The 27,283-nt window shown below is 39.3% G+C and overlaps 3 protein-coding genes and 1 pseudogene across 3 annotated transcripts; 2 read left to right on the top strand and 2 right to left on the bottom strand.

Moving 5' to 3' along the window:
• Nucleotides 1-2,166: 2,166 nt before the first annotated feature.
• On the top strand, nt 2,167-4,379 carry LOC126622732 (probable indole-3-pyruvate monooxygenase YUCCA8). Its single transcript, XM_050291467.1, has 3 exons — nt 2,167-3,123; nt 3,250-3,621; nt 3,838-4,379. The coding sequence occupies exons 1-3, from the start codon at nt 2,452-2,454 to the stop codon at nt 4,063-4,065; spliced, it is 1,272 nt and encodes a 423-aa protein (XP_050147424.1). The 5' UTR covers nt 2,167-2,451; the 3' UTR covers nt 4,066-4,379.
• Nucleotides 4,380-9,238: 4,859 nt separating this feature from the next.
• Nucleotides 9,239-20,361, top strand: LOC126622743 (glutaredoxin-C5, chloroplastic-like). The gene is made up of 5 exons (XM_050291479.1): nt 9,239-9,761; nt 9,894-9,967; nt 10,401-10,475; nt 11,523-11,549; nt 20,003-20,361. The coding sequence occupies exons 1-5, from the start codon at nt 9,472-9,474 to the stop codon at nt 20,077-20,079; spliced, it is 543 nt and encodes a 180-aa protein (XP_050147436.1). The 5' UTR covers nt 9,239-9,471; the 3' UTR covers nt 20,080-20,361.
• LOC126622739 (probable glutathione S-transferase) lies at nt 20,159-21,270 on the bottom strand. The gene is made up of 2 exons (XM_050291474.1): nt 20,843-21,270; nt 20,159-20,756 (listed from the first exon to the last, which is right to left on the bottom strand). Exons 1-2 carry the CDS (start codon nt 21,149-21,151, stop codon nt 20,397-20,399), a joined length of 669 nt encoding a protein of 222 aa, XP_050147431.1. The 5' UTR covers nt 21,152-21,270; the 3' UTR covers nt 20,159-20,396.
• Nucleotides 21,271-25,325: 4,055 nt separating this feature from the next.
• LOC126622738 (glutathione transferase GST 23-like) lies at nt 25,326-26,519 on the bottom strand (annotated as a pseudogene).
• Nucleotides 26,520-27,283: the final 764 nt, after the last annotated feature.

Here is a 27,283-nt window from a genome sequence, read left to right as displayed (position 1 = left end):
CAGTCTTCCGCGTGCTAGTATCTAGGGTTTATCGAGCAAAATTAACATAGTAAAATGTGTCACTTAGTATTACGATATAATGTGATGTTTTTTTTCATTTATAAATGAAAAGTTTTAGGTTCGATTATCTAAACAAGAATTTGAATCACATTATTGCAAACTAATTGTGAGACTTAGCCATTCCTAATTTTCTTAGTATAGATAATATTGTTTGTTAAGAAAAAAAAAACATAATAAAAGGTAGCCAGTTAGATTCATGCGATCTAAGGCTAGATAGCTGACTACAAGATTGTTCGTTTTGGTTTGGCATGCATTACATCTAAATTCCCAATGGTGTTAGAGAAAATAACTATTTTTATAAGATAAATGAGAGCGCGCTTTCTACTTACTTTTGTAGGTTACAATTCAATTTTTAAAGCTAATTTGTGGGAGTAATCGAGTCTGCAAGTTATAAACTTAGCAACTTCAAACTCACTAAAAAAAAGCAATATGGTATGATCCAAACATCTTGTTCAGTTCTCCAATTGTATAGTCGGTCACTTGCAAAGAAAAAAACATATTCGTTTATATCGAACATTTGCAAGTGACTGAACAACGATTAATATTTAGTATCAAACAATCTACTTAATGATTGATATAACCAAATGATAAACATTATAGTACTCAGCAAAAGGAAATCCTATGACTAGGGTCTCTTTTCTTTTTCGGTATAAAGAAAATACTACAGAAGTAATTCTTTAATATAATTGTCATATCACGTGATGTTACAATCCATCCACTTTGTAAACCGCATTTTATTAATAATGTTATATCATGAACTATAAACCAATTGGTAAATGCACAAATGTATAATTGATTACTTCGTCGAAAACAATTAAAATAACTAACATTTCATCTTTAACAAATGTACTTGATAAATTAAGATGGTAATATTGTCGCACACGATAGATACAATCTTTTTATATTATATCACAGGTTTATTTTTGAATACTGTATTGTCTTTTTTCTTTTGGTCAAATAAATACTATATACACTCTAAAATATAAACTTGTTGATTAGTGAACGAATGCATCATTGCTTACTTCAACAAAAACAATTGACATGGACAGATGAGATGGACAAACGTGGGACCAAGGGAAGCTGCTAGCGTGGTGTGGAAACCGGTTGGTGGAATGGGCTTTGTGGGCCATTAGGGGTCCAGTTTTCTCAAGTGAGCCCCAAACAACAACTTGGCTCCTCCCCTCCACGTGAGCACACTGCTCAGACATCCATGTCAGCATTTACTGCCACGTAGGCACCAACTTCACGAGATTTTTTCTATTTTCAAAATAAATTATTTTTCAAACGGCTTTTCGAAATTCTCTGCGGGCCAAATTGAATCAGTTGAGGATGACATGTCCCTTTCCCAACATCCCATTTCTTGGATTATTATGATTCAATTTGCACTATCTATGTACTTATTTGATTTATGCATTATTTTGTTATATATAATTTGGGTTTTACTTAAATTTTGTATTATTATGGGTATCATCTATGATTGTGAAAGCAATTTCCCTACTAACATACATTTCAAATACTTTTGCATGGTTGAAATAGAGACGTGATATTGGTATAATATTATTTGTGATAATAATAATTGTCATTTTTATAGGTCTAATTCATTTTAAATGCATGCCTCCAAGGGTGATTGAAGCGTTTTCCTAACCTCATTTCTTTTTAAAAAGGGGGACAACTGGTGGCGAATCACGGTTATCCATCCCTTTCAGGTCTAGAGGAGGCTAGTTGGAAATTACACTCTATCTATGATCCATTCAAACAGATTCACATTTTACAAAGCATCAAACCCAGAATCTCCCATTATTTTTTTTAAAGAGCTGATGTTCGCACATTTTCGCTAAACAACTTTTGGCGGTTCTTAACCTCACTAATTTCACACACAACATACAATTCCCCACAAAAATAAAGATTATCAAACAAAAATATAAAAAGCCCTTCATCTTGTGGTAGACTGGTAGTGATGAAAACTTTCCCAAGAAAAGAATAATCCAATAAAATAATTGCAAAAAAATATTCCAAGTCTCTTGAATATTTTTATGCAAGATCTAATAAAATAATATTAGGAAATATTGTTTATTATTATTTTTTTAAATAAACAAAAAACAAATGCTTATGATTTGGAAGTGCATTTAACTCCCCACACTCCTATCACATGCACTTCTCATCTATATAAGCACCCCCCACCCCCTCCTCTCCCTCCAAACCAAACTCACACTCTATTGTCTACATTTGCAAACCTCAACTTACAAAACCTTTTCAAAATTCTCAAGATCTTTGATCTATTTTCAACTACAACAACAAACAATCCCAAATTGTGTTGTGCTTGAAACCCATTACTCAAAATCCCACAAAATTCACACTTTTAGTGTTTGAACTACTTCTTTGATCATAAACATGGAGAACTTGTTTCGATTAGCGGATCATGAAGATTTCTTTGCTCGCCGTTGTATCATGATCAATGGTCCAGTCATAGTTGGGGCCGGACCATCAGGTTTGGCAACGGCAGCCTGTCTCAGAGACCAAGGAGTACCCTTTGTCGTCCTTGAGAGAGCCGAGTGCATAGCATCACTATGGCAAAAACGTACCTACGACAGGCTCAAACTTCACCTTCCAAAAGCATTTTGCCAACTCCCCAAGCTTCCATTCCCAGAAGACTTCCCTGAGTACCCAACAAAACGACAATTCATCGACTACCTTGAGTCATACGCAAAACACTTTGAGATCAACCCAAAGTTCAATTCCTGCGTTCAATCAGCAAGGTACGATGAGACAAGCGGTTTCTGGAGAGTCAAGACCGTTACCTCAACCGAGTCGACCCGGTCCGAGGTTGAGTATATTTGCAGGTGGCTCATAGTGGCCACAGGCGAAAATGCTGAGTGTGTCGTGCCAGAAATCGATGGCTTGTCGGAGTTTGGAGGTGAAGTTATTCACGCTTGTGAGTACAAGTCTGGTGAAAATTTCAGGGGAAAGAAAGTGCTTGTTGTTGGGTGTGGAAACTCCGGCATGGAAGTCTCTCTTGACCTCTGCAACCACAATGCCTTCCCATCAATGGTGGTTAGAAGTTCGGTAAGTCTTCGATAAAAGTACTTTAAAACTAAAAAACAAAATGGTTATTAAACGAGGCATTAATTTTCTTTAATAAGTTTTAATATTTAATGGGATTCTAATAATTCTTGCTCTGTTTTTTTACAGGTTCATGTTATGCCTAGAGAAATCTTCGGAAGATCGACGTTCGAATTGGCGGTTTTCTTGTTAAAATGGCTTCCAGTTTGGTTGGCTGACAAGTTCCTGCTGATGTTTTCATGGTTAGTGCTCGGAAGCATTGAAAAATACGGGCTGAAAAGGCCATCCATGGGACCAATGGAGATGAAGAACGTTGAAGGAAAAACCCCTGTTTTGGACATTGGTGCATTGGGCAAAATCAAGTCCGGTGGAATTAAAGTTGTTCCTGGAATCAACAGGTTCTCAACCGGTCAAGTCGAGCTCGTCAATGGCGAAACCCTCGAAATCGACTCCATTGTTCTAGCCACCGGATACCGCAGCAATGTCCCTTCTTGGCTTCAGGTAAAAAAATGTTCCAAACTCGTCTTTTTCTTTCTTGAAGTTTAAAACTTGGTCGTATACAAAGTCTGTCAAATCACCTGTTGACGTGACAAGTCAACTGAGAATGGTGTGACAAAAAGCGTTTGTATACGACCGTTGATGAGAAAAACTTTCATGGTGACTTCGATTGTTGGTTTTGGACTAGTGACTAATCTTGTTTTGTGCTATGTTTAAAAGGAAGGTGATTTCTTCTCTAAGAATGGATTCCCAAAGCAGCCATTTCCCCACGGTTGGAAGGGAAACGCAGGACTTTATGCAGTAGGATTCACAAGGAGAGGGCTCAATGGTGCATCAAATGATGCCATGAGAATTGCACAAGACATTGGTAATGTGTGGAAAGGAGAAACCAAGCAGGTCAAAAAGAGAACCACAGCTTGCCATAGAAGATGCATTTCCCAGTTCTAAAAATATTTACCTATCCGTACAGAAGATTAACCCTACACTTAACTCTCATGGTGTAAAAGAAAAAAGAAAAAAATTTACTGTATATCACACAAAGGAAAGAAAACGAACAGATAGCACAGCGACAAAGAGCCCTCTCCAAAGGCCCAAGTATTGGAAATGTTTGGGCATTTTTGTATACTGAGGATGATGAGGCTTTTTTTTTTTATCTTCTTTTTTATTATTTTTATTTTTTTCTTCTGAATTTCCATACAGTTCTCTTGTATCATATTAATCCAATGATCAAGTTCAATCACATATTTCCAATTCTCCTTCTATTGTCTTACCCCATTTATCACATACTTTTTAAATACAATTAGAAATGTCAGTCTTATTAAACGATCAGAACTACATACAATACTCAGTTCAAATGTTTTTTTTTATACAATCGATATTCTACTTTAAACTTGTATAGTTTACAAAAATAATGATTCAAACTCAGGTGCCTGGAGAAGTACATCAACGAGTTCCTTCTCCCACTTCCTCTCCACCTTGCATTAATTTTACTTGGTTTTTCATGTGCAAGGTTCCTAATTCTCAGCCAAGAACAACTACTTGAAACAATATAGCTCTAAAAATAGTACTAAATCAGCTTAAACCCATGTTTTCCCCAAAAACCTATTAAAAAAAAGGGAGTTTTAACGAAAAGTCCATGACATTGTTCACTTTAACGAAAAACCATATTTTTACATTAAAAAGTCAAATCTGGTACTATTCACTATACTCTTTATTTTATCCTTATCATTAAAACTCAAAGTTTTCAAACTCTTTTCGTTAGTTTTCTTTAAAAAAAAAAAGGATAACCCGCTAATTCAAAGTTTTTGAGGTTGGCAACTTGCCATAAGCATCCATCATCAGATGGGTAGGACCCATCAATGGAAAAATGCAAACTCAACTCTCTCTCTCTCTCTCTCTCTCTCTCTCTCTCTAGATAATTAGCCAAACACCATTCCCTTTAACAACTATTATCTTCGAGGTTTGACCAACTAAATGATCAAATAAAAATACAAGTTTATTAAGCCTCTGTTGCCTCTGCACATGGATAGGAGCCACAAAGCCCTTCATGAAAATTACTTACAGTTAAATCTTCTCTGTAAAACAATATCTAGAAATTGAAGGAATGCAGTTCAAATCTTTTACCTTTTGGAGTGATAATTTGTAATGTTGTGTGAGAATTAATTGTTTAAACATATTTAATTAGGTAAAGGAAGCCAATAACTATACCTTTCTGCCAGAATACTAATGTATTTGGCTGGTAATCATTTCTGAAAAACTTTTAAATGGCTCAGGTAGGAGGAAAAGGGGAGGGCATTATGCATGTAATGATATTAGCAGAAAGCTAAAGCTTATCGAACAGATGATGAGGTTGGTGTTATGGATAAACTTTTGAGTGTGATGGTGGGACGATCATGTGATGTATACTAATTCACATGTTATAATATCAATAGATAACATGATTGGTAATACATGAATTTAGGGTATAGAATTGTTGATAAATATATACAAGCATTATAGCATGAATGGTAAAACTGGTACGTCAACCAAGAAGTACTCGGTGGTTGGGCAATAGATTAGGAAACTATATTTGGATATGGCATACGTATGATAATGACTAAGAAGTTATGAAGGGATATTGATAGTAGTACAAAATGAGCTGGTTCTATTCTGGACGTGAATAAAACAACTCAAATTCCTATCATCCACAGAAAAATATTTGTATCTGCAGCCACCCATAAAGTTTGTTTTCTGTGAAAAAATATATCCAACAATCTGTTCTTACACTGTTACACATTCTATGCTTCACCATTCTGGTAAAGACAATATGTCACCCTCAGTATTTGTTAACTGAATCAAAGGGGACAAAAAACTTCTTTGAATATATCATACTAACTAATTTCCATGTGCCTTTACTTAGTTCTTACCCATTTTATGTTGCAGCAATATTCTCTAGTAACAGAAAATATCAATGTAATTGATTCAATGTACAGAAGACAGATTGTAGGACAAATTTACACAAATAGAAACCAGGCTATCAGTATCTTCCGTTTTCTGTACAAAGACAAAAGATCAGATATAGCTAGGAATGTCATTGTGGAAGTAAAATCAATCACGCATCGAATCAAATGATGGTGATAATGATGCATTGTCATGTAGTTTAAATTTTGCCTACATTAGGAATGTCATTGTGGAAGTAAAATCAAACACACATTGTCATGTAATTCAAATTTTGCGTATATGAAGCAGTGCGTGATTGACTTGAAATACGGTCATAATGATATCGTCTTTGCATGATCAAGTTGACATACATATAATAAGAACATTCACACATATGTTGAGAATGAATTTCATATGTATGGGAGGAGGGACCTTGTATGAGCTTATAAGCAAGTTGAGCTACTCCCCATATTGCCAATCGGTTTTATGGTATAAGCTCAACTCTTTATGGTATCATAGCAAGTTGTCCCACGTGTAAAGTCTAAGTCTAACGGCCACACATGCTCCACGTCATCGATCCATTTGTAACGTGTTAGGCTTGAAAAATCGCCACACGTGAAAGGCCGTGTTGAGAGAGAATGAATCTCACATTGATGAAAGGATAGACTTTGCATGAGTTTATAAGTAAGTTAGGCTATTCTTCGTATTAAGTGCAACCTCAACTTCTTCACTACACACACAAAATCCTATCCATTGAGTCAAAAACTGTATTGAGGCAACGCATCCATTAGGCTTTTGTTTTCCACCATACAGAAAAAACGAAGTCTCTAAAAAACACCCCACATGAGAACCCCATGCTGCAGCTGATTCAGAATCCCAAAAATGATTTCAATTGAAAGAATGAATGATGCTCTTTCAAGTCTTTCACCACCACAACCTCAACTCACCTGAGGAAACTGAGCCTTTGTTATTTTTTTTTGTTCTTCTCTCTCTGTTATTTTCCAACATTTTCTTCATAAACGGACATTTTCTGCCAGTAACACTAAAAATAACACATGGGGATGGCCACGGTTCTTCTCTGCCGCAATCACATCACTATTAATTTCTCTTTTGATTGTTGCACAAGTGAAACATCAGACTTTGTGTTCCTTCACATGCCATGTCTATTACAGGCTGGTGTTAGTGGACCTATATGGATCATCGAGGATTTTGGATCTTAAGTAAAAGATATGCATCACTTCATTTCATTTGGGCCAGTAGGGTTTCTGATCATAACCCTAAATATATCAATCAGGAACAGGCAGCAAATTAAGACAGAGTCTGAAATTAGCCAATAAAGAGGTAGATTCTCTTTCAAATGTCATGTTGCTTTCACGAACTCCATCTGCATGCACTGTTTAGTACTTTCCAAGTACAATTGAATTGAGTGGTGCAGTGGTTTGCTGGAATCTAGATTCTGTTTGAAAGAGGCTGTCACATAGTTAGTCTCTTTAAATGTCATCCATACATCTTATGTTTTCTTTTTCGGTTTTTCTGTAAGAATTTATCGTTAATAGTCAAATGTTAACTTTTAGATTCATAATTAACAGGTTTTATAAAAGCTTTTAAATATAGCAAAACATTCACATCAACATACGAAGATACCCTCCAAAATAAAATAAAAAACAAACAAAACACCAAAGAGATGGCGTTTTCTATTCTTTCTTTTTTTTTTCTTTTCATTTTAGGGTATTGATTATTGTCCTCTCCCAATATAGAAAAGTAAAAAGAGGAGCATGGTAAATTTTTATTCATTTCTTAGTTGACAAAACCCTCTCTATTTGAGGGTAGTTAGGTCTTTTCAAGATGAGTTTTGGCTATATTTAAATTTTTTTATAAAAATTGAGATGTATGAATTTAGGGACAAACAAATTTTGGCTATAAATGATAAAAACTGACATTTATCATTTTGAGGGTATAGTTAGCAAAATCCTCAAATCTATCAAAATTAGAACTGACATTTACCATTAGGTTTTGAGGGTAGTTAGGTATTTTCAAGTGGAGTTTTGGCTATATTTGAAATGTGGGACATAAACTGCCCTTTTCCATGATTGAGGTTGTGCCATTCCCATATGGACCATGCACGCACAGAGTCACTGACTACTCATGCAGTGAAGAGACGAGTGCAAGTCCTTTGCAACCCTAAGCCTGAAACCAGCCAGCAATGAGTCCCTGACCATGCAGCAAGCCTTGCCGAACACAGAGACACAATTCATACATTTGTTGTATCATTATTTATCATGCTTTGGTTTGGAATTAAATAGCAGCGAGACAGAAAATTGATGGGGTTCTTGGCTTTACTAAGATATGCATGGATATCTGATGAAGATGCAATTTAATAATAAGGAAAATTTGGTAAATAGGCACATTTTGTTATGAAAGCAGATCATACACATTTTACAAATACGAAGGAGCTGATATCATAGTTTGTCATCATCTATTTGGGGATATATTGACGAGGAGGAAGACTTAGATGTCACCAGTCACGTGATAAGTGTTATACTCACATGACCAGGATACAGAGGAGAAAGACTCTGTCGTCGCTGGTCACATAATCCTATACTTACATTAGTCGGATATAGAGGAGGTTGTCAATGGTTAAGTGATGAATCCTATACAGTATACACACATGGGGGTGTACTTGATGACCTCCAAGAATCCACTAATCTAGAAGGACAAAGCCTACAATAACATACAAAGGTGATCGTAGTTGTACAAGCAAAATGGTTATATCTATTGCTTGAAATACACAAATATAAAAATGTATAACTTATCTAACACTTCTTTTTATTCTTTCTTAGAAAATAAAGCTCTATGTAAGACGTCTGATATTGATTAAAAAATGAACATGCATAAATGTTATTGAAAATGCATCTGCAAAATGTCTGGATGTATTGTTGGCAAGATATTAACGGAATGTTTATAGTACATGTTTTTTTTCTAAGAACGAATGTTTGTTCAATAGCCGGATTATTACCCGAAATTATCCAAGTGTTTATTTCGGGTAGAAAGAGGGAGTTAAATCTTTATCAAAATTGAGAAGATAAAATAAAGAAGGGGACCTAGGCCCAAAGAAACATACAAGCTCCCAAAGATGGCCCTTATACAAAAACCTAAAGGTCCATAAGTCCATATCTTCTTGCAGGTCAATGCTTTGCATCTGTGGCTTTCGTTCTCCCCAGTCCAACTGCCCAAAGCCTTGGAGAAATTTTATTTCTCCTTCACCGGTTGTACAGCTTTTCACCTTTGCATTCTCATTTCTCACACAAAAAAAGGCGGAGGAAGCAAGCAAAGTGAGCGGTAGATAGGCCGAAAAGCCAAGCAAAAAGCTCCCAAGAAAGCTGAAGCCACAGAGAGAGAGAGAGAGAGAGATAGAGAGAGACAGCAGCAACAGCAATGGCAGTCTCATACAATCTCACCAATTTCGCATCCGTTTCTCTAAATTCAGCTCGCATTCTTTCTTCTGCAAACAAGTCATCCATTTGCTCTCTTCCCCTCAGCAACAATAACAGTACGGGAGGCAGCTCGAGCACCAGCCTTTCCAGCGTCCATGGCAGCTCAAGACGATGGAGACCCATGTCGGTTCAGGCCATGGCTTCCTCCTCCTTCGGGTCTCGGCTCGAAGAGAGCGTTAAGAAGACGGTGGATGAGAACCCAGTTGTCGTCTATTCCAAAACTTGGTGTTCGTGAGTGCATCTTATCAAATCTCCTGTGCTTTTAAATTTCGTAAATTTGCAGTTTGGGTGTTTGATCTTGGTGTAAATTTGGTTTCTTTTCGAGAAATTTTGAATTCGGTTTTTTGGAAATTGTGTTTGAAGATACTCGTCTGAGGTGAAAACGTTGTTCAAAAGGCTTGGCGTGGAGCCGATCGTGATTGAATTGGATGAACTGGGTACGATTTTTTTACCATTACATGGCAATGCTTGAGTTTGCAGTTCAGTCCTTAGATTTAATGTGAATGTTAATTGAGCTTTAGTTTTCTGTGTTTCACAATGTGGTAGAATATTTGGAATAGAAAATTTGATGGTAGGCTTGCTGAACATGTGTAGAAGGTGTGAATAGTGAATAGTATTCGAGATCAACGTGTGAGCTCCATTCGCCTTTCGAACGGAAAGGTTGTAGGAATGTCCTCACGTTTCTGGGGATTTCAGAATGATCGAAATAATGCTTCTAGAATCAAGAAAATAAGTTTGCTTTTATACACAAAGTTCAAAGGTTTTTGTTCCCCGAATTTAATAGGTTACGCATCTGTTTGGCTTTGTTTTAATGTTGAAGAATCGTGTTTGATTCCATCGCTGAATTTGAAAGCTATTTCTCTTGTTCAGGTCCCCAAGGGCCACAGCTACAAAAGATATTGGAGCGGCTTACAGGACAACATACTGTCCCAAATGTTTTTATTGGTAAGCAACTCTTTGTAATTCTTAGTTAATCTAAAAAATCTCGAACATGTTCAATTTACAACCTGAGCTCCCATCCTTGGATTCATTTGATGGATCCAAGGGTGGACCGGTATTTTAGGCTACTTATGCTGCGGCTCCACGTAGCTTAGAAAGAATATTTATTCTAGAAAGTATCTCAACGAGATGTTTATTGCAATTTTGTACAATTTCAGTTGTCCTTAATACTTATTATACACAGTTGCTGATAAGTGCAACGGTATCACCCATTGTTGATGAAGAATGTAATCTTTGAGCAACAAATTGTTTATCACCTCCAACAAAACTAGAGTCGTTGTCTTGTGGATGTTATCTAGATGTAGTTCGGCGTTGAATGTTAACGAAAAGGTGAATTGCTGAATCCTTTTTTCTCTTCTCGTCTCAAATACGCAATCTTCCTTTTATACATTCTTTTCTCCACACTCACTCTCAAGGTTATATTCCCTTCATTTTTTCTCTTTTCAAACACTGAATCTCATCCTCCAAGGTTACAAACAAAAGTAAAGACTAAAGAAACCTCCTTGAACTCTCTTTTCACTCTTTATTTTGTTACTGAGCAATTGCCGGAATAGAAATGAAACTTCTTGGGTCCTTTAACAATTTGGCGATATCTTGAGTCAATGCTAGAAAATTGTGATATTATCTGTCTCTAGCCCCCTGTTAATGGTCACTCAGTGAAAGGTCTGAGTCAGTATTTGCTTTATACTTTAGAAGTTAAATGTAAATCTCATAATGGATAAAAAAATTCAAGATCAAGCAATACGGTAAGCTTTAATTAGAAAAGAAATTTTCATTTTGTTAGATTTTGACTTCATAGTAATCCCATCCTCAGTACGATTTCTCAACGGTAGCTTCATTCACTAATAGGCACTATCTGAAGAAAGATACTACCGACTAATGGGTTCGAACACATTATAAGTTTTTCATATTGCAATTTCTACTATTGATCTTAATGGTTGTTTAATAATAAATTAATAATAGAAGCTCATACTTCTGTTCCTTTCCATGCAGGTGGGAAACACATTGGTGGTTGTACAGGTATCATATTCTTACATGAATGGTCGTCTCTTTTATGGCACTGGTTTTTAGCAAAACAGTTTTGCATTTTTTTTTTTTTTTTTTTGTATTTTTAGCAAAACAGTTTTGTGACACAAAACCAAGCGCAATGGCGTTCTAGGATTCATATAGCTGACCCCACTTAGTGGGAAAAGACTTTGTTGTTGTTGTTGTTGTATTTTTCACGAGTGGGCAATTGATTATACACTCTTAAAAACATAGAAGACCAATGTGACAAGAAAGTTAAGAAACACAGGCAAATATGTAGTGACCATCTCCAACAGCCTAGTGAAATGAGACTTTCTGGCTACTTTAACAAAAAATGCAGAAAAACCAAATCTCCGACAGGCTAGCTAAATAACTAGCTATCTTAACTTTGTGAACATTAACTAGCTAGATTTAGCTAGGAGGAGAGATTGAGAGAGAGTTAAATTTTTGCTAAACATTGAACTTATCAATGTGATTAGTGCGTACGCACCTCAAGTAGGGTTGGATACGAGTTCGAAGGAGAAATTTTGGGAGGATCTTGGAGACTTGGTGCAAGGAATTGCTCAGACGGAGAAGTTATTTATAGGAGGAGATTTAAATGGACACGTGGGCAGGGAGACAGGCAACTATGGAGGTTTTCATGGTGGCCATGGTTTTGGGGAGAGAAACGAGGATGGGGAAGCTATCTTGAATTTTGCAATGGCATATGATCTCTTCTTAGCCAACACCTTCTTTAAGAAGAGAGAAGAACATGTGATCACCTACAAGAGTGGGTCGTCAAAAACACAAATAGATTTTCTTCTAATGAGGAAAGGGGATCGTATAACTTGTAAGGATTGCAAAGTTATACCAGGAGAGAGCGTGGCTAATCAACATCGCTTGTTGGTGATGGATGTACATATCAAAAGAGTAAGACAAAAGAACAAGACTTGGAAGTGCCCAAGAACTAGATGGTGGAATCTAAAAGAAGAAAAACAAGCCATTTTCAAAGAGAAGGTAATCACCCAATGTGTGTGGGATAGAGAGGGGGAAGCTAGCCAAATGTGGGATTCCATGGCTAGTTGTATCCGAAAAGTAGCAAAAGAGGTATTAGGAGAGTCCAAGGGCTTTGCCCCACACCAAAAGGAATCTTGGTGGTGGAATGAGGAGGTACAAACAAAGGTGAAGGCTAAGAAGGAATGTTGTAAAGCCTTATACAAGGAGAGGACCGATGAAAATGGTGAAAGGTATAGAAAAGCGAAGCAAGAGGCGAAGAAAGCTGTCAGAGAAGCTAAGTTAGCGGCTTACGACGATATGTATAAACGACTAGATACCAAAGAAGGAGAGTTGGATATCTATAAACTAGCTAGAGCAAGGGAAAAGAAGACAAGGGACCTAAACCAAGTGAGGTGCATCAAGGATGAGGATGGAAAGGTTCTTGCTACAGAGAACGCGGTTAAAGACAGATGGAGAGGTTATTTTCATAATCTTTTCAATGAAGGACATGAAAGGAGTGCTTCTTTAGGGGAGTTGAGTAACTCAGAAGAGTGTAGAAACTACTCCTTTTATCGTCGAATCCGGAAGGAAGAAGTGGTTGTAGCTTTGAAGAAGATGAAGCATAGAAAAGCAATAGGCCCAGACGATATACCAATCGAAGTGTGGAAAGTTTTGGGAGAGACATGTATAACATGGCTCACTGACCTTTTCAATAGGATTTTGAAAACGAAGAAGATGCCAAATGAGTGGCGAACGAGCACTTTGGTGCCTATCTACAAGAATAAGGGCGACGTACAAAATTGCATGAACTATAGGGGTATTAAGCTAATGAGTCATACAATGAAGCTCTGGGAGAGAGTCATTGAGCATAGATTGAGGCAAGAGACACGGGTTTCGGACAACCAATTCGGGTTCATGCCAGGGCGCTCAACCATGGAGGCAATCTATCTCTTACGAAGATTGATGGAAAGATATAGAGATGGGAAAAAGGATTTACACATGGTCTTTATAGATTTGGAAAAAGCGTATGATAGGGTCCCAAGAGACATTCTTTGGAGGATTTTAGAGAAGAAAGGAGTACGAGTAGCATATATCCAAGCTATAAAGGATATGTATGAAGGAGCAAAGACTGCCGTAAGAACTCATGAAGGACAAACCGAAAGCTTTCCCATAACTGTAGGATTACATCAAGGCTCATCCTTAAGTCCTTACCTTTTTGCGTTGGTAATGGATGAGTTAACAGGACATATTCAAGATGATATTCCTTGGTGTATGCTTTTCGCAGACGATATAGTGTTGATAGATGAAACTCAGGAAGGGGTAAATGCAAAGCTTAACCTTTGGAGAGAAGTGTTGGAATCTAAAGGTCTTCGCCTAAGCCGATCAAAGACAGAATATATGGAGTGCAAGTTCAGTGCAAATGGAGGCCAAAACGAGTTAGGGGTGAGGATCGGAGATCAAGAAATACCAAAGAGCGACCGTTTTCGTTACCTAGGATCTATCTTGCAAAAGAACGGAGAATTAGATGGAGATCTCAACCATAGAATACAAGCTGGATGGATGAAGTGGAAGAGTGCATCCGGCGTGTTGTGTGACCGCCGTATGCCACTGAAGCTCAAGGGAAAATTTTATAGGACGGCAATAAGGCCGGCAATGCTGTATGGCACAGAATGTTGGGCGGTGAAACATCAACACGTACACAAAATGGGTGTAGCGGAGATGAGGATGCTTCGTTGGATGTGTGGGCACACGAGAAAGGATAAGATTAGGAATGAGGATATCCGGGGTAAAGTAGGAGTAGCCGAAATTGAAGGAAAGATGAGAGAAAATCGGTTACGGTGGTTTGGACATGTGCAAAGAAGGCCTACTGACGCTCCGATTAGAAGATGCGACTATGGGACAAAGGTTCAGGGCCGAAGGGGTAGAGGAAGACCTAGGAAAACTTTGGAAGAGACTCTAAGAAAAGACTTAGAGTACTTGGATCTAACGAAGGACATGACACAGGATCGAGCACAATGGCGTTCTAAGATTCATATAGCCGATCCCACTCAGTGACTTGGATTTTCCAAGTCTCAAACCAAGAAGTTTTCCTCACTCGGGAAATTAAGGGAACACTACCCCAACCTACATGCTCCACTCAGAAAGCTTCAACATACAAGCTTCAACAAAAGAAAATTCAAAGAACTTAGCGAAGAAGGCTTTGGTGTATTTAACACAATGCGTTGAAATGAAGGAAAACTTATTTATTGATATCCCCGATAAGCTACAAATATGTACATATACATGAGTCAAAATAAACACACAAGAGGGAGCCTTCACAAAGGTTGCTTAGGAGAAGTCTCAGCAGTCGGTAGAGCCCCAGAAAGAGAAGGCACCGGAGGGGGATCATTTGGAGCCTCAGTACTGGACAGAACCCTAGAAGGAGGAGGCATCAGAGGTTGATCATTTGGAGCTTCATTACGCGGTACAGCCCCAGAAGACGAAGGCAATAAATGCCTTTGGAACAAACCCACAAATCTCTGATGATCAAGTAAAACCTGACCATCAGTTTCCTTCATCTGGTCAAGCTTCCTCTTCATGTTTGTAGCATAGTCATGTGCGAGCCGGTGCAACTGTTTATTCTCATGCTTGAGCCCTCTAATCTCCTGTTTGAGACTCATCACTTCAGCCGCCAATGATTCAACTTGGCGGGTTCGAGCAAATAGGCGTTGTGCCATATTAGACACAGAACCTGCACTCTGAACACTGAGAGCCAGCGAATCCTTAACAGCTAACTCATCAGACCGTTTGGAAAGTAGTCTGTTATCTTTGGGAGTGAGAAGGTTCCTGGCCACCACCGCAGCGGTCATATCATTCTTCATCACGGAATCCCCAACGGTAAGAGGACCAGTTGGGGAGACGAAGGATGGGCGCCATATGTTGTCTGGAGAAGGCGGGGCTGCCTCTTCAACAAGGTTCAAGTCAAAACGACGGTCGGAGGGGCCAGACATTTTCAAAGGTGTTGAAGAGAGAAGAGGTCGGACAAATCAAGATCTTAGAAGTGCAAGAATGAAGCTTCTACTGGTGGAGATTCAAGTGTGCTTTGGAACTTAATGCCAGCCCCTATAAAAATCTGCACTCGACGGAGCTTCAGAAATCAAAGAGGCGCCTGCTCAGAAATCGAAGAGGCGTTTGCTTTCTCAAAAGTTGGGCTGCTTAGAGATCACGAGGGTTGATCTCAGAAATCGAAGAGCCGTTTGCTTTCTCAAAAGTTGGGCTGCTCAAAGACCACGAAGGCCGATCTCAGAAATCGAAGAGGCGCTCGCTTTCTCAAAAGCTGGGCTCCCTAGAGACCACGAGGGCCGATCTCAGAAATCGAAGCGGCACCTACTTTTCCAGCCTTGTCAGCACCTGTCACACGCACACTCAGCTTTGCGGAAATTATGGGCATTCTGTCAAAGACTTCTGGGGAAGTAGAAAACACATGAATCTTACTGTTCAATCACCCACTTCCCACACGCAACAATAGCTCATGGGTACCACAGATAACTTTGCCAAAGTTCTCTGCCAAAGTTGAGCACGTGAAGCTTGCAGCTCCCACTACATCGCTCTGACCAAGAAGGGTAAAAGAATAGCAAAGAAACAGCACTAACAAAGTTTAGACCCATAAATTTTGAAGGTCTAGCTACCATATTATTACCCACAAGGGTAAAGGAACAGTACCACTGCTGGATAATTGGAAAGTCCATGTATGTCAACCTCTGTGCTTCGTGGCAAGGTAGACTAGCAAACATGCCCAACCTTTACTCACATTCGAGAAAACACTCCCAATAAGATTGCTTGCTCCAAAATCGAAGAGGCACCGTCCTCCGAATCTAAAGAGCCAGACTCCCAACATGACTACTTTCTTAAAAATCGAAGAGAGGGTAAAGGAACAGTACCATTGCTGGATAATTGGAAAGTCCCTGTGTGTCAACCTCTGTGCTTCGTGGCAAGGTAGACTAGCAAACATGCCCAACCTTTACTCACATTCGAGAAAACACTCCCAACAAGATTGCTTGCTCCAAAATCGAAGAGGCACCGCCCTCCGAATCTCGAGAGCCACTCTCCCAACATGATTACTTTCTCAAAAATCGAAGAGACACTGCTCCCCGAATCTCGAGAGCCAGACCCCCAGCATGATTGCTTTCTCAAAAATCGGTGAGGCACCGTTCTCCGAATCAATCGAAGAGGCGCTCGCTTTCTCAAAAGCTGGGCTGCTCAGAGACCACGAGGGCCGATCTCAGAAATCAAAGAGGCACCTACTTTTCTAGCCTTGTCAGCACCTGTCACACGCACACTCAGCTTTGCAGAAATTATGGGCATTCTGTCGAAGACTTCTGGTGAAGTAGAAAGCACATGAATCTTACTGTTCAATCACCCACTTCCCACACGCAACAATAACTCATGGGTACCACAGATCACTTTGCCAAAGTTCTCTGCCAAAGTTGAGCACGTGAAGCTTGTAGCTCCCACTATATCGCTCTGACCAAGAAAGGTAAAAGAATAGCAAAGAAACAGCACTAACAAAGTTTAGACCCATAAATTTTGAAGGTCTAGCTACCATATTATTACCCACAAGGGTAAAGGAACAGTACCACTGCTGGATAATTGGAAAGTCCCTGTGTGTCAACCTCTGTGCTTCGTGGCAAGGTAGACTAGCAAACATGCCCAACCTTTACTCACATTCGAGAAAACAGTCCCAACAAGATTGCTTGCTCCAAAATCGAAGAGGCACCGTCCTCCGAATCTCGAGAGCCAGACTCCCAACATGACTACTTTCTCAAAATCGAAGAGAGGGTAAAGGAACAGTACCATTGCTGGATAATTGGAAAGTCCCTATGTGTCAACCTTTGTGCTTCGTGGCAAGGTAGACTAGCAAACATGTCCAACCTTTACTCACATTCGAGACAACACTCCCAACAAGATTGCTTGCTCCAAAATCGAAGAGGCACCGCCCTCCGAATCTCGAGAGCCAGACTCCCAACATGATTACTTCCTCAAAAATCGAAGAGACACTGCTCTCCGAATCTCGAGAGTCAGACCCCCAACATGATTGCTTTCTCAAAAATCGAAGAGGCATCGTTCTCCGAATCTCGAGAGCCAGATACCACAGACCACTTTTTCAAAGTGCTCTGACAGAGTTAAAACATGTGAAACTGGCAGCTCCCACTACCGTGCTATGACCAAGCAGGGTAAAGGAATAGCATTACTACTTGTTGTTAGGGAGACTCCTATATATGTCGACCTCCATCCCCAACGGACAGGCAGACCTGCAAAAATGCTCAACCCTTCATCATATCTGAGAGGGCACTCCCAACAAAGCCTTTCGAAATATTCAGCTTTCTTTCCCCCCGATAATACCTCTGCAAACAAGCTATACTAGAGCAAGAATATCTCATATCATCAGGGTTAAAAGCAAGAGTATCCCATATCATGCTTTTTTCCTGTTTTTTCTTTTGACCTTGTTTTTACCTGCAAGACAAGGAGAAAGAGAGCAATCAGTCAGCACTTGGAATCAAGCTTCCAGCCAGGAACTGACTGCCTGGAACCCCTTACCTGATTACTTACCTGGCATTGCTCTCGAGTACTCATCTTCAACATCTTATGTTTCCAGGGAAGATTCCGCATCTGCTTGAGGAACAGATAGGGCAAGTGCGAAGGATACAAGGAAGCATGTGGAGACAAGCGTAACAGCACACGTGCCGATACATCCATTACTCTGTCAAAAGCAAAAGTATCCCATATCAGCAGGGTGGAACGTACTCTAGATTTGATGGACTTGTTTTGACCCTCAAATTCTTCTGTCGGCCTTATACTCTGGAGGAAACCAGAAAACCCTCCAGCTCAGTTCAAGAATAAGCCTGTGGAAAGTTACTTCTTCAAAAGCAAAAGTATCTCATATCATCTCTTCTCATTTTTCTTCTCTTTATCCTTCATGCTGCTGCAAGATGGGGAGAAGGTGAACAATCAGTCGGAGCTCTGATTGCTTACCTTGTCTGTCACCTCTTTCAGCAGACCCCCTAGCTCGGCGACTTGGGGGACTCCTACTACATGGTTTGTATCGCGCTTGACCAAGCCTGAAACTACAAGTAAGCTTCAAGTGAAATTGATACATTACCTTGTGCATCTCCACCAGTTAAAGATACCACCCCTGGATGGAGGAAGAGTACTTCCAGAGAAGATGCCACATCTACCTATGAGACAGATAAGGCAAGTCAAGACGACACCACACTCCGATACTTAGAAGTTTCGTGATTACGAGATCATTCTCCCACAATATTTCCTAATGTCATTTGTACTAAATCATTCACTCGTACTCACTAAAGGAGAGCTTGAACCTATGTACTTGTGTAAACCCTTCACAATTAATGAGAACTCTTCTATTCCGTGGACGTAGCCAATCTGGGTGAACCACGTACATCTTGTGTTTGCTTTCCTATCTCTATCCATTTATTTACTTATCCACACTAATGACCGGAGCAATCTAGCGAAGATCACAAAAAGCGACCGTTTTCGTTACCTATGATCTATCTTGCAAGAGAACGGAGAATTAGATGGAGATCTCAACCATAGAATATGAGCTGGATGGAAAGAGTGCATCCGGCGTGTTGTGTGACCGTCGTAGGCCACTGAAGCTCAAGGGAAAATTTTATAGGACGGCAATAAGGCCAGCGATGTTGTATGGCAGAGAATGTTGGGTGGTGAAGCATCAACACGTACACAAAATGGGTGTAGCGGAGATGAGGATGCTTCGTGGGATGTGTGGGCACACGAGAAAGGATAAAATTGGGAATGAGGATATCCGAGGTACAGTAGGAGTAGCCGAAATTGTAGGAAAGATGAGAGAAAATCGGCTCTGGTGATTTGGACATGTGCAAAGAAGGCCGACTGACGCTCCGGTTCGAAGATGTGACTACGGGACAGAGGTTTAGGGCCGAAGGGGTAGAGGAAGACCTAGGAAAACTTTGGAAGAGACTCTAAGAAAAGACTTAGAGTACTTGGATCTAACGGAGGACATGACACAAAACCGAGCGCAATGGCGTTCTAGGATTCATATAGCCGACCCCACTTAGTGGGAAAAGGCTTTGTTGTTGTTGTTGTATTGAAAACTATACAATTACATTGTTCGTGGGCTTCAAGAGAAAAGGGCTTGGGTTGTTTAGGAAAATAAATATTTTAACTTAAGCTGAAATAGTTAGTATTTTTGGAACGTGGTGGCTAGCCAAATTAACATGTGGGTCATTTGGCTAGCTACAATAACAAAAATTTAGCTTGTATTGTTGAGATGCCCGAACTCGTCTCTTTTTGGGTCAGCAGTTGTATATCTTTGTGTCGGCCGTGCTGGCTAGTTATAAAATCTTCCGTGACAAAGGAAAATCTTAAAAAGAACAAAGTTAAAACAAAGGGAAGCTATTTTAATGTCTAATGTTGCTCTTACTTCTGATATGCAGACACAGTGAAGTTATACCGAACAGGTGAACTCGAAACTTTACTCTCAGAAGCGAGTGCTAAGAATACACAAAGCTAAGCTCCACAACCCAGCATGCGTTCACTTACAGAGCCTGATCTGCTTGCAGTCTGATTATTCGAAAGAAAAAGACGCCCAATTTCTACCTCGACAATTTTCATTGATCAGAGAAAGTACACTGTGAATGCAAATTCATTTTCTTAAAACCTTTATGATTCGACGGTTAATGTAGGGTTTTTGAAGATTACACTGGATGTGGTTGAAACTATTGAGGTATGGAATGCACAAGCTATTGCATATTTTTTTTTATATATGATATGACTCCTTACTTTTGAACCTTTATTCGTGTTTGGTTCTTGTATATTAAGACTTGGGTATCAAGAATTCGCTGGCTTCGTAAACTTCTCCCTTAGGCGTTTAAAATAGGCCAGCAGTTGACTTGGATCAGGATAATTTCCTTTGATCCCAGGAATTTCCTTGAAATTTTTAATCCATGCGTGCAAGCGTGGGAAGCTATCGACGTCCAGCACTTTTACACCAGCCGTTTCTTCCATGACCTCAAACCAGAATGCAATCCATCCAAAAGATAAGTCTGTCATTCCGATCTCATTTCCGTCAAAAAACTTCTTCTCACCAAGGCCATGCTCTTCTAAGATTCTCAGATGTTCTTGGGCATCTTTTACTGCTCTTGCTAGCTCTTCGCCAACAGATTTGTAGAATCTAATAAAGTTTTGCTTCTGAATTACACAAAAGAAAACTAGTCAGTGAAGACATCGTATTATGTCAAAGGGGGGTAGAGTCCGCGGGGGGCGGGTAGGATTACCTTGTCGTCTCCAAACTTCGTCCAAAACCGAGCCACGGCCCTTGCGTGAGGGTCATTTGGCAGTAGAGGGTTCTGCGGCCATGTCTCGTCGATGTACTCGAGAATAATCATGGACTCTGCAATAGTTTTTCCTCCATGGACAAACACCGGAACCATCTTATGCACCGGGTTATGGCGAAGAAGCAAATCAGTCTTGTTAAAAATGTCCTCTTCCAGATACTCATATTTGATACCCTTGAGATTCAGAGCCCATATAACCCTGTAAACATATGGACTTGTCCAGAATCCTATTACCTTCACTTCCTCCATATTCTTCTTGCTTGTGGTTGTCTTCTTACTCTGGTCTGGAGGATGCAATATATTGCTGGTTGGATGCAGTTCAAACTTGCGTGGGCTCCAAGCAGTCTGTAAAGGAGGTTACATGGAGATTACGAATTGTAATGCCGTCTTATTTGACCATAAGTAATATTTCATATAAACCTACCACTTTGTCTTAGTCTTGTTGGTTCATGTATCTGAGATAGACAGATATATATAATTTAATTTAATTCTAACAACTCTAATTTCTTTTCCGCACAAATCAAAAGTCCAGATTTTTAGATCCTTAAGCTCCGGACACTAGTGGATCCAATGTTGGAAATTCATGCTCTCGGAGTTATACGTGGCAGAGAAACGTTGGTGGTCTTGGGGAACACTCAAATTACTTTGAAAAGTCATCTCGTTTGGTCAGAAGGCCAAGAATAAATAATTAACTTCTTGTTAAATTCTCAAGGAAATTTCAAAGCATTGTGTATTCATAGAACCATAACACATATGGGGCCAAAGGCTTGAAGAATTAAGAACACAAATTCAACAAAGAAAATGGAAAAAGTGAAGCTGCTGTTCGGAACTTGGCCTAGTCCATATCAATAATTGTAAGAGTGACAAAGATAAGGATCCAAGTGAAGAACATATCAAGAGCACAAATGTAATCCAGGTGGTTAGCCTACATTGCAAGATTAAAAAACCGTTAAAACAGTATAAGTGTACACTGTAAAATATTACTTGATCATTAAGGAAAATACGAGTTTTTTTCTCTCATACACTCTCGAGCTCTCTCTGTTTTCTGCAGAATTCTTTCTTCATCTTCATCAATATTTCTTCAATCTTTACAATAATAAGCCTTGAACGAGTGAATCTAAAGACAAAATAATAACCTAACATTCCATCTCTAAACTCCCCAACTGTTAAATCCCTGAGGGGAAAAATAAAAACTTAAATAAAAACAATAAAAGTTCACGTGTTGATCAGTTGGATGCTTTCCTCTTGTAACATGCATGTGTAGACAAATGAAAGATAAATCACATTTTCACATGAAAACACCTTATCATGCATAAACTAATTGGGCCAAATAACACAATTACACCAAGAGTTCTACCAGCGTATAGTTGTTAACAAAATTAGACACATAGCAGGAAACCGAAATGCTTAATTAGCAAAGTAATACAACGAATGTGCAACATATATTAATTAGCTTTGAGCTCTAACCTCTCGTGGCCGCAGTTCTAACGGAAACAAAATTAAATTGGGCATGTGTTCAAGTGCTCCCATCGATAAAGGCCTTCTATTGATATCAACTATTTGAAGAAAATTCCACCAAGGTCAGTAAAGTTTCAAATCCTTGTCATGCAACAAAAATATTTGTTTCTTCTTTTGCCTCCTCCAAAAGTCGAACGGCCTTCTATTGATATTATCCGCTTTGGGCACCGACCACGCCCTCACGATTTTGTTTCTGGAAACTCATGAGCAACTTCTCAGTGGATCACCCATCATGGGAGTGACCTGGCCACCTTCTCGCTTAACTTCGGAGTTCCGACGGAATCTGAAGCCAGTGAGCTCTCAAAAAGCCTCGTGCTAGGTAGGGATGTGAATATACATTTAAGGATCACTCCCCTGGGCGATGTGGGATGTTACAATCCACCCCCCTCAGGGACCCGACGTCCTCGTCGGCACACCACGGCTAGGGTTAGGCTCTGATACCAATTTGTCACATTCCGGCCCGGGGCAGATCACTTCCCGGGCCCGCTCCATCACCGTAACACGATATTGTCCGCTTTGGGCCTCGACCACGCCCTCACGATTTTGTTTCTGGGAACTCATGAGCAACTTCCCAATGAGTCACCCATCATGGGAGTGCTCTGGCCACCTTCTCGCTTAACTTCGGAGTTCCGACGGAATCCGAAGCCAGTGAGCTCTCAAAAGGCCTTGTGCTAGGTAGGGATGAGAATATACATTTAAGGATCACTCCCCTGGGCGATGTGGATCACTCCCCGTAGGGGGTGGATTGTAACATCCCACATCGTCCAGGGGAGTGATCCTTAAATGTATATTCTCATCCCTACCTAGCATGAGGCTTTTTGGGAGCTCATTGACTTCGGGTTCCATCGGAACTCCGAAGTTAAGCGAGTAGCGCGCGAGAGCAATCCCATGATGGGTGATCCACTGAGAAGTTCTTGTGTGAGTTTCCATTAACAAAATCATGAGGGCGTGGTTGGGGCCCAAAGCGGACAATATCGTGCTACGGTGGTGGACCCGAGCTGGGATGTGACAAATGGTATCAGAGCCTAACCCTGGCCGTGGTGTGCCGACGAGGACGTCGGGCCCCTAAGGGGGATGGATTGTAACATCTCACATCGCCCAGGGGAGTGATCCTTAAATGTATATTCCCATCCCTACCTAGCACGAGGCCTTTTGGGAGTTCATTGGCTTCGGGTTCCATCGGAACTCCGAAGTTAAGCGAGTAGCGCGTGAGAGCAATCCCATGATGGGTGAGCCACTGAGAAGTTCTCGTGTGAGTTCCCATTAACAAAACCGTGAGGACATGGTCGGGGTCCAAAACAGATAATATCGTGCTACGGTGGTGGACCCGGGCCGGGATGTGACATTATCTTATGTAGTTTGGCGTTAGCTTTTTGCTATTTAATTTTAAGGGTTGAGTGTTAACCAAAAGGTGAATTGCTGAATCCTTTTTCTCGTCTCCAAACTCCCCTTCATTTTCTCTTTTCAGACACTGAATCTCATCCTCCATGCTACTAAAAAAGCTAAAGACTAAAGAAAACTCATCGAACTCTCTTTTTCACTTTATTTTGTTACTGACCAATTGCTGGAATTGAAACGACACTTCTTGGGGTCTTTAACAGTTTGGAGATCTCTTGAGTCAATGCTATAAAATTGTGATATTTGGTTACAAAGATAACCAATGTTTGGGGCAGTTTTAGAGAAGACATGTGGGCTATTCTCATTTGGCCACATTATGAAGTCAGTAACTTGGGAGAATAGCCCACATTATTGTCCAAAAAATAAAAGGAAAACTAATGAAAAAAGCTTGAAAACTTTGAGTTTTAATGATAAGAACAAAATAAAGGGTAAAGTGAATAGTACCAGGATTGACCTTTTAGTGTAAAAATGTGGTTTTTCGTTAAAGTAAACAGTACCGAATGCTTTTCGTTAAAGTTCTCAAAAATAAAAGATCAATGTGACAAGAAACTTCATAAACACAGGCAAATACGTAGGGAGCATCTCCGACAACTTTAAGTAATCAAGGGGAATATTGACTCTTCTCACATAAAATAAAATGGAGAGTGATGTTATCCATACACTTATTTTTATTTTTTACATACATATTTTCAAACTTCAGCATTTGGATCTTAAATTAAAGAAGATCAAATGATAAAAATTAAAAAGATGTGTACAATATATAAAAAAAAAAAAAATATGTGGATATCATCATCCAAAATATATATCATATTTGGATGATTGTTCAATGGTCAACAACACACAATTCAAGGTGCATCTGTACGTCAGCAATGATGTCACAAAAGAATTCAAGAACAGTGATCATGCAAATTAAGTTTTTATTAATGGGTTCTATTACCAATAATTAAAGATGATATATGATATTTTTATGGGAGGCTATTACCCTTTTGTTTTCTAACGCTGACCGCATTCATATATTTTCTCACCTATATGATGTTAATAAAAGCTCTATAATACTGCCACCTAAAAATAAAGAAAACCATGCATATTGTACATTTCAAAGAAGTGTGTTGTAGATAATCGATCGCTTCGTAGTTTGGTGTGTGATATCTAGTTATCAATCGTTGTGGGGGCTTTATAATGCATTAAAATAGTCAATAATCGGGGATGATTGAAAGTAGCAAAATTATATGTTATGCATGACTGAATGTAGCAAAATCGTATGTTATTATCACTAGTACATAAGATTTTAAAAGTAACAATGCATATGTTTATCTTAGTCGTCAAAATTTGTGCAATTTCCTAGAGATAAAGAGAAAAGTACACTTCATTATCCATTAGTAGTTTAACAATATTCCTGACCTCTTCTTTGGAATTAAATTTTTTTATATGACCAGACGTCTCTCCCTAGCACGAGAAAAAAGAGAGTAGGAATATGGAGACCTTTAACTCCAGTAGGCCATGGGAGTGTATAAGTAAATTTAAGTGCAAGTGTATATTTTCTGGAAATTGGACAGTCCAACTAATACAACATGACAAGTAACAAAGAAGTGACACCAGCTAGCACTAGCTACTTAGCTAGTATATATTGTTCATGATTGTGCTGAAGCAACGACTGTTGCCCTTCCGCCTTTGAAATAGTTCAACAATGCATTGCGCTCAGGTAGGTTTTCTTGATTGTTGGGGATTCCTTGAAACTTTGAATCCATGCATGCAAGCGAGGAAAGCTATCTCCTTCAAATACTTTAACACCGGCTGCTTCCTCCAAGACTTCCAGCCACAAAGCCATCCAACCAAATGCTAAATCAGCCAATCCAATATCGTTGCCGCCGAAGAACTTCTTGTTTCCCAGGCCATGTTCCTCCAAGATTTTAAGATTTTCCTGCGCTTCTTTTATTGCTTTCACTTGTTCTTCCCCAGTAGCAAAAAAGAGCCCAATAAAAGCTCGGTTCTATGTTGGACAAAACATTTGGGTCAGTTTGTGTTTAAAATGTTGCGTAGCCAGACAGTCTAACACGTAACTTGGTAAACCATTAATCTCAATAACCTATTTAAATAATAATAACTCATATGCTCAATCACATGGATACCATAACATGCTAAACTAATGTCGAGAGCGATTACCTTGTCCTCTCCGAACTTGGCCCAAAACCGAGCCTCGGCTCTTTGGTGTGGGTCTTTCGGAAGCAAGGGGTTGTGTGGCCATGCCTCTTCAATGTACTCAAGAATGATAATGGACTCAGCAGTTGGTTTCCCATCATGAACAAGAACAGGTACCTTCTTGTGCACTGGGTTGTACTTTAGAAGTTCATCACTCTTGTTGAATAACACATCCTCCTCTACATACTCATACTCCACACCCTTGAGCTTTAGTGCCCATATAACCCTATAGACATATGGACTAGACCAGGCTCCTAGTAGTTTCACTCCTGCCATTTTTGTGTTGTGATACCTGATTTGTTATGCTGGGTTTCTAGATCTATTTATACCCCCACAATTAGATCGGCTGCTTGTGCTTCAAGTTCATGGTTTTGGAAATTTAGGGAGGAATTGGCTTCTTTCACATAAAATATTATTGGAAGGTGCATGTGGACGCGAGTGATTTCACTTCTGCCATTTTTGTTATTTTTGTGTTGTGATTCCCTGATTGGTATGCAGGGTTTTTAAGTTTATTTATACCCAACAATCAATTTGGCTGCTTGTGCTTCAAGTACATGGGTTTGGGAATTTAGAGGGGAATTGGCTTATTTCATGTAAATTTTTTTTCACTGGGACATAGCACTTGGTATTACGAAAAATAAATAATTGAGATTGAAAATAAAAAGTTTAACAATTTTGAAAATTAAAATTGAGGACGCACCATAAAATATAATATAATATTCTTAGCTAGCTTAGTCAAGAGTAGATAAGTAACTCGAGTAAACTGTCGATTTGCCCCCTGAACTATCACCCAACTTTCGATTTGCCCCCTGAACTTTTTAATTGGAAAATTAAGGACTTAAACTAATTTTTTTGGCCGATTTCCCCCCTACCGTTAGTTTTTCATAAATTTCATCCAAATTAACGTTAACTCTTATCATGTGCAAACCACGTAACTCTCATTTGTGGACAAAAGCGTCATTTCACTAGACCTTCAGACAAAAAAGCTATAGAATCACACATATTTGCATAGGTTTATATTTTAGAAATCTAAGGTTTTCAATTATTTTAAAGAATGAAGTGACCGAATTACCCACACATGTTGTGCATATGCTTCCATTTAACAGAAATTTGGATGGAATGAATGAAAAATTAACAGCAGGGGGCAAATCGGCCAAACAAATTAGTTTAAGTCCTTAATTTTCCAATTAAAAAGTTCAGGGGGCAAATCGAAAGTTGGGTGATAGTTCAGGGGGCAAATCGACAGTTTACTCTAAGTAACTCACT

Source organism: Malus sylvestris, chromosome 5 (genome assembly GCF_916048215.2).
Source record: "Malus sylvestris chromosome 5, drMalSylv7.2, whole genome shotgun sequence".
Taxonomy (NCBI): domain Eukaryota; kingdom Viridiplantae; phylum Streptophyta; class Magnoliopsida; order Rosales; family Rosaceae; genus Malus; species Malus sylvestris.
The sequence above is the reverse complement of the archived record's forward strand: the minus strand, read 5'-3'. Positions and strand labels throughout refer to the sequence as shown.